The sequence below is a fragment of the Strigops habroptila genome, chromosome 4, assembly GCF_004027225.2.
Source record: "Strigops habroptila isolate Jane chromosome 4, bStrHab1.2.pri, whole genome shotgun sequence".
Lineage (NCBI taxonomy): Eukaryota > Metazoa > Chordata > Aves > Psittaciformes > Psittacidae > Strigops > Strigops habroptila.
The window spans coordinates 42,941,145-42,953,381 of NC_046358.1; the positions used below are offsets into that span (position 1 = coordinate 42,941,145).

Sequence of the window (12,237 nt, forward strand, 5' to 3'; positions counted from 1 at the left end):
ATTAATTTAAAATGCTAACTTACTTTTCCACATTCCCTGTAAAGGGCAGAATTTTCCACTAACAAACTGAATGACATCAGTCTGAAATAGGAAACATTCTGTTTCCAATGAACATGTAAATACTTTAATAATGTCAATACAATCTTCATTTTAGGAAAGTATAAACTTCTTAGACTCAGAATTTGAGCAACTAACTTTTAAACACTGTGTAAAGATTGGCAAATCTGCATCTCTGATTAAAATAACCTGTCTTGCAAATAAGACTACATCAAAGTGTACTTTGACGAGCACCTATTTCGATCACTTTATTTCAAAGAACTTAAGTACCTTCCCATTCATCTTTGATGTTATCTCGGACATTCAGATTAATGGTAACATCTGCTCGTACTCGCATGGGCCAGTTTTCACCAATATTGGGCTTTGCCACCTCCACCACTGTGAAAGAGACAATGGGCTGGGCCATCCTAGCCCATCCACCAAAGACCACACCTCCATATTCCGATAACCTGTAACAAACAACAAAAAACCCAAAAATAGAAATTTTAAGTGATTATCTGATAACAGATTCAGTTCTTTTTCTAAACTGTGAAAAAGTTTACCTCACAGTCAGCTCTAAGACAAAAGTAGAAGTCTTAATTTTACATGCTACTGATGTAGATTCACGTAATCCTGCATTTTAGAACTGAAGCATAACATGAACTGACTTATTCTTATTTTTCAAGAAACGAAGTCAACTTATGCTGGCATTATAAAAAAAAAAATGTACTGAGTATGAGAGATATGGCACCAAATGATCCCTTGAAAACTAAAGAGGATCAAAATGTGGCAGATGGCAAATTCAAGACTACTTAGTAACACCTCTCATAAACCAGAAATGTTGGTGGTAAGGTTCCAGATTTTGTAATGTCAGCCAAGGCTTAGTACTTTTGCGAAACTAACTCATCTGCCTTAACACAACAAAGGTTGGTTGTTCGCATCCAACATACTGTCTTAACACATCTACAGGGATGCATATCAACGCACTCCTATAAAATCATCCCAAAGGATTGCAAAACCTTATGGATGAAGTAGTATCTGTGTAATAATTTTAAACACATTTGTTACTATGTATTTAGTATACACACAATATAAATTACTCATTTTCAAATGCACTTTGATTACAATTGAAGCTGAATTACTGGTTTGCATCAGTAATAAATATTACCATGGTTTCATCCTACTGACACTATCTTCAATGTCCTGTCTGATCTCGTAGGTAGACTCTAAGCGGAAAAGATTGAAGTTCCTCAGCAGATAATCATGGAGAGTCAGAAACTGTAGATTCAGTTTGGGAAGTGCAAGACAGCCTAAGGGGGTAAAGGTAGAAGGGAAGAGGTATTTGATGGATAAAGTACATAAATTAATATATTTGTTCTAAGAATTCATACCTACGTTATTGTATAACTGCCATAATTGTTATCCTGGGAGATTCTAAGAACTACCCCCTTTTATAAATACAGGCCCCTAAAAAGCACACATTTTTCAGGTTTTCTTGAAATGAACCTGCACAAAATCAAAGTAATTTTCATCCTTCTGGCAGTAATGCAGTGAACTATATAAAGAGTGAATCCTTCCCTGTATTCAGACAGCAGAACTGAATTTATAAAAATCAAATGCAGGGCAAAGTAACAGTACTTTGGGAATGCAACAATTAAGCCAGCATTAAATGATAATGAAAAAGGTTCATGAATAAAACCCATGCATTATCCAACAATTTCCCAACTCCAATCATTTATGTTTATTAGAAGCTACAAAAACCATTAATGTACAAAAAAGTTTTAAGTCAAGAAATCAGTTTTTAACACACAACTTTCCTCACAAGTTTCTGTTACTGATCATAGATTTTTATTTTTTTTTTTTTTTTTACCGAGAATGAAAACATGGGAAGATTAGATCTAACTAAACAAGGAGTATTAAAATTCCTAGACAGGTCCTAAAGCTTGCACACCTTTAGGATAGTCTTAGATGCAAATTTTCCATAATAAAAATTCTTACATGTTACTCATTTAACACTACCAGACTAATGTTCCAGCTTCACATCTATGCTTAAGACCTATGAAAACATCAGGCTTTTGTAACTTGCAATGTTATCCTTGAAACCTTTCACTGGTATATGTACTACATATTGGCTTTCACGTGCGCTGAGATACGATGGCAGTGAAGACGGTAGAACATGGCAATTTCTATTCTAGAAAGCCTCATGGTGATAAAATACTTCATTTCCCAACACCAAGTAACAAACCCAGTCCAGAAAGCTAGTTACACGCACAAAGGGCAGGGCTTGCAGCAACACGTCTTTAAGGCTGCACAGCATTTATCAGACAGATTTTCCTTCCCTCATTTTTTAGAAGAAAACAGAAATGACAGCATATGTTACCCAGATTAGAAGCAAATAAATGTCTTTGTGTAAACACAGGCCTTTGGATTTCTCTTAAGCTCCACTATGAATTTGCTAACAATTTCACCTCAGAGTTCCCGATTCACAAGTCAAAAAAGTTAACCTCACTCCAAGATACTGGAAGATGCCACAGTACTGCATGTAAGTTCCAAAGACAGAATGAACGTAGACATCTGAACTGCTTTTTTTTGCAGCACCTACTGTCCTCTTCAGCATTTACTGAACTACTAATCATACCTTCTCCAGAATAATATTCAGTTGGTACAATATTTTCATCCCAAATGATCTTCTCTGTGGGATAGAGAGGCATCTGGTTGAGTTGCTGAATTTGAGATATTCGTCGCTCATGACGGGAAACCTAAAGAAAGGATGCATTTTAAACTTCCGTAAGTCAAAAAGGGAAAATAAAGCTATTTTTGAAACATGCACATTGATACATACAACTGCTGGTGGTTACTTGCCAATTTCTCTCTTTTAATACATTTAGGTTTGTTTTGATTTTGGGTTTTTTTTGTTTGTTTGGGTTTGGTCTGGGTTTTTTTTGTTGTTGTTGTTTTGGGATTTTTTTGTTTTGTTTTTTTTAATAAAATATAACTAAATACAAACAGTGACGTCAGAAGATGGACACACACATAGTCCAACTATTGGTCACAGTACTAGAGTCAACCAATCATCTGGCTACTCAGCAGACGCAAAATGACAGAAGAGAACTGAAAATCCTCAGTCAAGGATTAGCAGAGAATCGACTTCAAATAAAATGTATCTGCCTTTCCATTAAGCATGTCATCAATAGTTAAGGCTATTAACTCACACTGCTCATTCAGCAACAAGTAGTCTTAATTCCCTTTTTGGAAGAAAAAAAAAAAAAGAAATCCGAACAAGTATTTCTCCATGGCGTCCATAAACGTCATGTCTAAAGCTTAGGAAATTAAGTGAACGATTTTTAAAGAAATTAACAACCACAAAAAAGCCTATGAAAAAGATTTTTAAAAACAGCTATGCCATTCTAACACTGATATCAAGAGTAGAATCCCACAGTAATATTGTTATGCACTGAATATCCAAATAACCGTGATGTACCAAAATGGTACTTCCAATGGGCTCAAGGAATCAAATAGGTACCGAGTATCTAGATCTACTTTAGCCGACTTTTTATTTCTAAAGGAGACAAACAGGTTATTAGATAAACTTTTCCAGAAGAATTAAACCGTTTCCAAGATTCTGGTGTCTGTCAATACCTTTACAACTACACCAAACACACACGTACTAGTTTCTCAGGAAAACTACCTTTATAAATAAGCACTTTCAAATGCTTCATTTATATGGTTTTAAACCCCATTTTAGTATTACTGCTGTAACACTGCTGTGGTTCATAGGTGGTTCAGCTAAAGGTCCTAAATGGCTACTTTACCACAGTGTAGTTGCTAGATTTAGCTGTCTTGAGTTTGCAAAAGAAAAAATGCAAGCAATATTAATTATGTTTTTACCAGCAGCTCCAGCAGAAACTCCTTTTCATAGCTTGAGTCTTCCCCTTCTGGAAGAGATGGCAGCAGGCAGAGGTATGATGCCACCTGGTGAAGAACGTTTGAGCTGCACAGCAGAAGGAAAAACAGAAGTTTGGGCCATGTGCAATAAAACCAGAGAGAGCATGTACCATAGTTTTCTTTTTTCTTAAAAAAAAAAAAACCCAAAAATTCAACTATTAATTTCAAAGACCGCCAATTACAGATGAGTATTTTAAGTGAAGTTTGAGACTATTTAAAATATTTATTTTTGGAATTCTTACAAAGTGATCTAGAGCACTTCCATGGGTGAAGTATGTTCAGCCACAGATATAAGCTGAACCACTCACCCACAATAAACACAGCAAGATGTATTTTTTATTGTTTCAAGATGTGTACTTGAAGGCAGAACTAAACAACAGAGCACACATTGCCTTTTTTCAAAATACAGACTGTTATCCTTTTAATCACAGCATAACAATACAGCACAGTTAATACGGTGACACACTTTTATAATCTCTGTTGTAGTTTTTGTACAGAACAGAGTAAAAAAAGCTAAATTAAAAAAGTTGGAGGTTAACTACTCTAAGTTAATTACTACTACAGTTACTTTAAGCAGCTAGCTATTTTCCAGAAAGTTAGGGTCTTCTCACATTCATTAGAAAAAAAGGAAAATAAAGGTATTTTTCTTATACTGGAATTCTAGTACTTTGCTACTAGTGGACATAAACTCTCCCCGTCTCCCTATTTCAGCAGATGTAAAGGCACCATGGGAAGTCAGAAAGACCTGAGAAGTCAGAAAGACAAAAGGCTAGCAATTTGTTGAATTAAAACATACTGAGAACAAAGAATTGCAGTTTCATGTTAAATTTCATTTTGGTAACTTACCTAAGGGGTCCAAATAACTTCACCAGTGAATCACGAGTATCCACTGCAGCTACATTTGAGAGTGCAAAGTCATATAACTCCGGGAAATGTGCAAACGCTGCTCTCTACAAAAGAGCCAGGCCCCAAAACAGAATGTAAGCATATTAATGAAACAATAACAATCTAAATATTAATAAAAAAGCATAGCTTATGACTCATAACACATAGCACCCTGTGGGTCCTACTAGGATAGAAATAAAAAGCAGGGGAAATCTCCATTTTTCTTAGTTAGCACCACCTATTTGTTACCCCTGTGCTTCTGACGCTATCCTTTTTTATACACCCTCCTATCACCATTTGTTCTGTCCTTAAAATAAAACATAACGGGCAGGCAACTAAATAAAACAAGGACTGCGTTGTTTAATTTTTTTGTTAAAATCGATGGGGGAAATTCTGAAAAGTGTAGCTATCTTTGTATGACTACAAGTGATGTGAATTTTTGTCTGTTACGTACAAGGGACCTCTACTGCTACCACCATATGTATGTACTGATCTTGAAGAAATGGTGCCACCTACTGCATAATCATAAGTTCCTACAACACTTAATTTTCCATTCTGAATGGATTTAATGGCAGCAGTTCACCTCGACAATATCAAATCAAAAGTGGTGGTGTTCTGCTAGAGCATATTATTTAGTCATAGTCACACACATAATATTGAAATGTTAAGTGTATTCAATATGGTACAGAAAGTCAAGTTAAAATTATTCCTGTAACTCAATAGGAAAAATAAGGGGTTTGCTTTGGATATTAAATTAATGCCTATTCCAGACACAAATTGGACTAAAACAACAAAACCAAATCCTTCCCCTCCCATAAGTGCTTCCCTGTCTGCCTACCTGTAGAGAAGTAATTCTGTCATAGTGAATTGTTGTCATCTCATTCTCTGTCAAAGCATTTCCAGTCTGATCATTGATTTCAAAGCCAGTGTAGAATTTAAGCATATCTAAAAGCTGAGACATCATCCATATAAATTAGTGGATTAAGAATAAGAGACACCCTACCACAAACAAAAACACAATTTAAGAGGACAAAGCTGGCCACCATGCACAAACAAGGGCTCCTCAAAGTTCTAGAAGAAATGGACTAAGGAGTTGTGTCTACGTTTTATACTTGGCTGATACACAAAATAATGTTGTTTAGGTATCTCATCTACAAGCCACAGAAATTACAGCACTGCCTACAACCAATGCATTTTCTTTTACATACTAGGACTTGAAACTGAAACTAATCACACTAAGGTGATCTAGCCAGAGGTTCACTGAGACACTGAACCCCACTTATGGCTTGCTGCTACCAAAGAAGAGCGAGGTCTTGCTCCCTTCTGCCCTCTCTGATGCAAGCTCTGGAATTCATCCTACCTTTCAATGAAATTATTTAACTTGGGAGAAGAAAATTATTCAGATCTGCTGCTGGTTCGTGTTCCATCAGTACTGACCCTCAGAGAAACTGAACAAATGCCAGAGACTGGGGACACCAAGCAGCAGGAAAAGCAGCTGAGATGCAGGAAATGGGACAGATCTTCAGATCCTGCCACAAAAAACAATATACTGTCTATGGACTGAGTAAACTGAAGGACAGTAGTGAAAAGACAAAGGCACTGCTAGGTAGAACAGTCTAAGGTCAGAATGAAGCACAGAAGAATGCACTGGTGACAACTTCTTCAACATGTGGGGTAAAGCATGCCAGAAGCTGCACTGTTTTCTAGGTGGCACTTTTAAGAACTGTTCAAAAACTGAACCAGAAATGTAAGAGCAGTCACACACATAGGTACAGTTAGGAAAGAACTACTGTCCGAAGGATTTAAATCAACGTGTTGTTTGCATCCATCAGAAAAACCTGTCTTAACAAATACAAAACAAAACAATTGAAGGATTTAGAGCTACATCAGAATTAAAAAGTTATTTTCAACAACTTTGTATTTCACCTGGCAGAAGAGATGACCTTCCTTCTCTCTTTTAGCAAGACTGGACAGGTAACAGTGAACAACAAGGTGGGAGTCATCCAACACTGTATTAAACCAGCGCCGTGTGGGAAGCAAAGCCTGTGGTAAACAACCTCACATTAATACAAGCAACTCTTCAAAATGCAAGAAATTGTGGTTCCTCATGATTTTCCATTTCAAGAAGGCATACCAAGATGGATTGCTGCACAGCTATTTACGTATGTAATACCCTACAGAGGTTTTCATATTAAAGAAGCAAGACACTGATTTTATGCAGGTAGGCTACTATCAACACAACTTTTTGTATGACTAGGAGCATGGCACAAACTTGCCATTAGTGAGATTGCATCCTGCCAGTAATAAAAGTAAATTAAAGCAATCGTTCTACTACTGAGTGTCTACTTAATGACTGTGCGTTACAAAAGGTATGTCAAACTCTGAAACATTATTTTAAACATTTATTTTCTATACTCATTCATTTTAAACTTGTCTTTCTCAAGACTACAAACTTTAGGTTACGTATAAGGAAGAAGTTCTTCACTGTGAGGGTGGTGAGGCACTGGAATGGGTTGCCCAAGGAAGTTGTGAATGCTCCATCCCTGGCAGTGTTCAAGACCAGGTTGGATGGAGTTTTGGATGACATGGTTTAGTGCGAGGTGTCCCTGCCCATGGCAGGGGCGTTGGAACTAGATGATCTTAAGGTTCTTTCCAACCCTAACTATTCTATGATTCTATGAAACCGTGTTTCTTCTAAATATTGTATGGTATCTTCTTTGTAAGATACTCAAACTAGATCTCATATTTTTTCAAGTCTTAATTAAAAACCTACAAAAGATTTTCGTAAACGAAACAGAGATCATTTCTTCTCCATGTAAATAGCTTAAGCTGCTCTATGTAGCAGCTGTTCAACAGCATACAGCAGTACACCTCAACAACTCTAGTTGTTCTCAGTGGAATCTACAGACTGAATTTAGAAAGGGAAAAAGTATCAACATGGTGTTTAGAACTAAGACAAAGAAAATGAAAGAATATGTAGTAGAAAATGTTAAATTATAATAATTATTATAATAATTATAATAAAATTATAATTATTATAATTTTTATTATAATATTATAATTATATAATTATATAATAATTATAAAAATATTTGCACAATAATTATAAATAAATGCACAATAATTATTAAAAAAACCCAAAACCCCACACTCAAAAAATCATAAGAACTTTCCATGGATTCATTCTTTTCGAATTATCAAATCACCGAATTTTTATGGCAGTCTATATACAGTAATATGAATATTCTGAAAAAAGCATAGGTAAAAGAGTCCATTAACACAGTACATGCTACCAAGGAAAAAAAGACTTGGATTTATAGCTAATTTCTCATTTGCTTGTTCCAGTCACTTAAAGAGGCTTCATAAACTGCCTGAATTCTAACCTTCCTGAAATACCTAGTGAGAACCAACATTAAATGTACTGCCTGTAAGCACTTTGGCTAACAGCCAGACTAAAGTTTAACTTCAAATACGTATTTTGTCTTAGGAGAATACACTATATCCATAAGACAACAAGCTCTAATTTAAAGAATTCATTCTATTGCAACTACAAGCACAGGCAACTTCAGTGATTTAGCAGAGGACAGTTAGCCTGTATGAGTTGAAGATCAAGCCATTTTACAATTCCCTACTCTTACTGTTTCAGAAAAGTCTTATTTCAGAATGTCTTCTAAATCTCAATTTATTTTAAACAAATTGCTACTCATGATAAATTCTAAATCAATGCATTTTAGTTTTAATTCTGGAGCTGCGAAGCTTAGAATTGTCCCACTTTTTCAGCACCTGCTTAAAAATTTCACAAAACCTTGCTTGTCCTCCTGTTATTCTGTAACAAACCTAGGTCATCAGAAATGTTACTTTTAAATATTGAATTCCAGTCAAATAGAAACAGATAGCCTTTCAGAACTAGTGATGCTGGGATTATGCCCTACAACACAAGAGGTACTTTTAAGTGACATGTTGCACACTGAGAAGAATACTTCTGGGTTATTGCCAGCAGATTAAAGTGTCACACAATTTCATCAATTGACAGAATTATTACCATTACTCCAATTAATGAAGTCCTCTTTGCTGAGCAATTCAGGATCCCAGCTTTCTCTTAACAGTTCATCTGGTTTATAAACCTTACTAGTCAGTTCCCAATGTGGATGCACTGTTAAAACCTTCTATTTACAGATGGAAAACCACTATTAAGCAACCATATGCACAACTGAGACACAACCACCTGCTAGTTGGAATAAGGCTGTAAAAATTACTTTATGCATTTAAAACCTGGAACACCAGAACACCTGGAAACAGGTTGAAACAATTCAATAACTCACCTCAAGATCTAGCATGAGTTCAATGAATCTCTCACAATAATGAACTTTGTCCATAGAAATAGGACCTAGATAGAAAAAACTGGTTTTTTTGCAATTGATCCACACATTTGAACTAGAACTATTCTTTAAAAATGTAATAAATGCTACTAATATATCATAATATACTAATGCAACTTTTAACAAGATTAAAAAGTTAATTAGCACATTCTTCTCTTTCTGAAACAATCCTTTCTTTCATTGCAAACCAGAAAAATTTTGGATACAAGAAAGTAATGGAACCACAGTTTCAGGAGTGATTTTAACCACTCTGAAAAAAACCACCAATGTGACATACAAAATGCACACTTCCGCTAGATGCCAATGGCCTGCTAAGCTTCTTAAGAAATTTTAACTCTGCGTACTCAAAATACCTATTTAAAAGCCATAATCACAGTGTGTGCAAAAGGCCTTGACAATATTCAAAGATACTCAGTGGTGACTGCTGAGGAGCCTTTAAAATCACATCAAAACACAAATGAAATCTGCTTTAATGAATATGTATTTCCAAAACCTCCAAATCACTGTTCATATAAATCTTCCTAAAATGGGTCTTGCATAATTAGAAAAACAGAGGGGATAGGTATACTTTCTGAGGAAGCTACAATACACAATTTCCCCATACAGCTCAGTTAAAAGCTGAAGTTTGCTAAGACTTTAAGAGCAAAAGCAGAACTCTAGGAAGTGATTTTACCCAAATTGTGCTGTGCTTAGAGCATAATAAGCCTTTTTTGTCAAAAGGCTAACACCTTCCTGTACAAATGCTTTTCCTTTCTAAATCAGGCATATAATTTTGCCTGTCACAATGACTTATAAATCAAGAGCAGTCAAATTTTACAGAATTTCAACTTCACTCAGGCATTTGTTCTTACCATAAATCAAGAGTAGTAACAGAACAGAGCCTTATTATATGCATTTATACCACCTGTTTAACAAAGCATCTAAGCACGTATGAGATGTTTTAATGCTGTAAGAAGGCTGTAAACACACAACAAAGAATTTTAGTGCCCAGAAATATTTTTTTTATTAAGTCCATATGGACCAGAAGAGGTTTAAAGTAGCTTTCTGCTGTTTAATTTTTAAAGCATATACAGATGCGAATACTAATTTTGACATGATATTCATGCTGACAGGCATGGATTTCACTAAAACCCTATCCAGAGAAGGTCTCCAACCTCAGCTTGGTATCCTTAGGAGTAGCTGCTTCAGCAACAGCAAAGAATTTAAGACAGATTACCAGACAGCAAAGCAACATAAGAACCACAGTTACCTGAGACAGGTATTGACTTCAGCACAGAAATAAATTTCTGGATGAGCTGTGAAAGAAATCTTCTCTCCTGATACGCTCTAAAATCAGATACATGACAAAAGCATTAATATTCCTTAAATGCAGACTAGAAGTACATTGTATCTTTCACTAACACAAAGTCAGCTGCTTTGAAATTTATGTAACAGTAGCAGGTTGCTTTGAAACACATATAATATGTTTAGATTGTACCTTTTCTCTCTGCACTCAGGCAGACAGATTAGCAGTCTACACTTCTAGGCACAGAACTGATTAACAACCCATGCTTCTACTGAGCCAAAGAGAAGTATGTCACCACCTACACCTTACCAGATTGTAACACAAAAGTATTGGAACATTTACCTTTGGTGAGATACTCATAAATTTATTCAAATACTTGCATAAGCTATATGCTTAAAAGCTAAATATTTGCTAAAGGTCATGAAAAAATATGAGTACCTACATGAATATTCTTTTATGGCTTTCACCCTATAGCTCTAAGATTTGGTATCACAAATTCACTGATCAAATAAAATATTAAGTTCTATAACAGTATTTTGCATAGAGACCACATACGATTAATCCCTATGTGCCATCATCATAGTTGTTTCTAAAAAAAAAAGCCCCGCATTTTTTAATTGAAACAATTTATTTTAGCTGAAACACAATGAATGCATTAAGGGCTTTCAATTTATCAGGAAAAAAGGCTTCTGTAACATACCGCATTCTTGCCTCCTCATCCATTTTCTCATCATTTTTCTTAATTAGATTCCAGAATTTTCTTAGTTTTGGTGTCTTTTTCAGCTCTTGCTCCAGTCGTTTCTGAAATGTTACAATGTTATTCAGTCACGAAGAATCCTTGTTTTCATGAGAGATAAAAATACAATCCAGTCTTCTTATTAAAAGAAAAAATATACAACAAGAATAAATGGCTGTCTCAGATAAACTAAGTATTTCTGTAAAGCAAGAATGTAATTCTGCTAGAGAGTAGCTATGGCAGGATGTCAGCTCCATTCCATAGCCCATGTGATTTCATGGCCTTGTCTACAAATTATAGCTTGAAGAAGCTATAAGCAACACAGCTTAGTTTTATGAAAAATTACATAATTAATAATTACATTGAAATTAGCAATAAACAAGAAAGATAATTCTACCAAGCACACAAATATATAATTCCATGGCAAAGCAGGCAGCTTTAACTAATCAGACTTCCACAACCGTATTCCATAAGAAGTCACTTTATAGGACTTGAATAAATGCCTAGGAGATTGCTTTTCCAGTTTACAGTGTTATGCTTACAGGTTGTAGAGCCATCCACATCAGTAAGGAAATGAGCTGCTGCACCTGAGCTCTGATCAAATCCACTTCCTGTTAGAAAGTCACAGACAAAATATTTTTTTAAATTCTTTTGTTTTCTGAAGTGCCTGTCTTACAAAATACCCCAATGTATATTACCATCTGACAAAACCAAGTACATTATTGCATTAGATTTCACAATTTCCTAACAGGAAACTGCACAATAGCCCTACCCAGTAACACTTATAACTGTTGAAGACTTTTGCATTTTGGGTTCTTTTCATGGATTCTGTCAGTTCTCAATACTTGAGGAGGAACCCCTTTCAGGTTAGTATTTTTTGCATAGAAGACAATGAGAACTGATGTTCCTTCTTCAGCCATTTCTTTTTCTTGAACTGAGCTGTCTTACTGTGCTTTTTCTGTTTTCATGCT

The 12,237-nt window shown here is 35.4% G+C and overlaps 1 protein-coding gene across 3 annotated transcripts in view; it reads right to left on the reverse strand.

Moving 5' to 3' along the window:
- Window positions 1-12,237, reverse strand: part of AQR (aquarius intron-binding spliceosomal factor) — a 49,959-nt gene that overhangs the window by 31,768 nt on the left and 5,954 nt on the right. For 2 of the 3 annotated variants that reach the window (XM_030481675.1, XM_030481672.1), the window contains exons 7-17: window positions 11,809-11,877; window positions 11,231-11,331; window positions 10,495-10,571; window positions 9,189-9,253; window positions 6,793-6,909; window positions 5,705-5,818; window positions 4,828-4,931; window positions 3,925-4,027; window positions 2,675-2,795; window positions 1,205-1,346; window positions 328-506 (exon numbers count right to left, since the gene is read on the reverse strand). In XM_030481675.1, the coding sequence (XP_030337535.1) occupies window positions 328-506; window positions 1,205-1,346; window positions 2,675-2,795; window positions 3,925-4,027; window positions 4,828-4,931; window positions 5,705-5,818; window positions 6,793-6,909; window positions 9,189-9,253; window positions 10,495-10,571; window positions 11,231-11,331; window positions 11,809-11,877 (1,192 nt within the window). The remainder of the gene's footprint in view (window positions 1-327; window positions 507-1,204; window positions 1,347-2,674; window positions 2,796-3,924; window positions 4,028-4,827; window positions 4,932-5,704; window positions 5,819-6,792; window positions 6,910-9,188; window positions 9,254-10,494; window positions 10,572-11,230; window positions 11,332-11,808; window positions 11,878-12,237) is intronic. The other variant, XM_030481674.1, reaches the window with a different exon arrangement.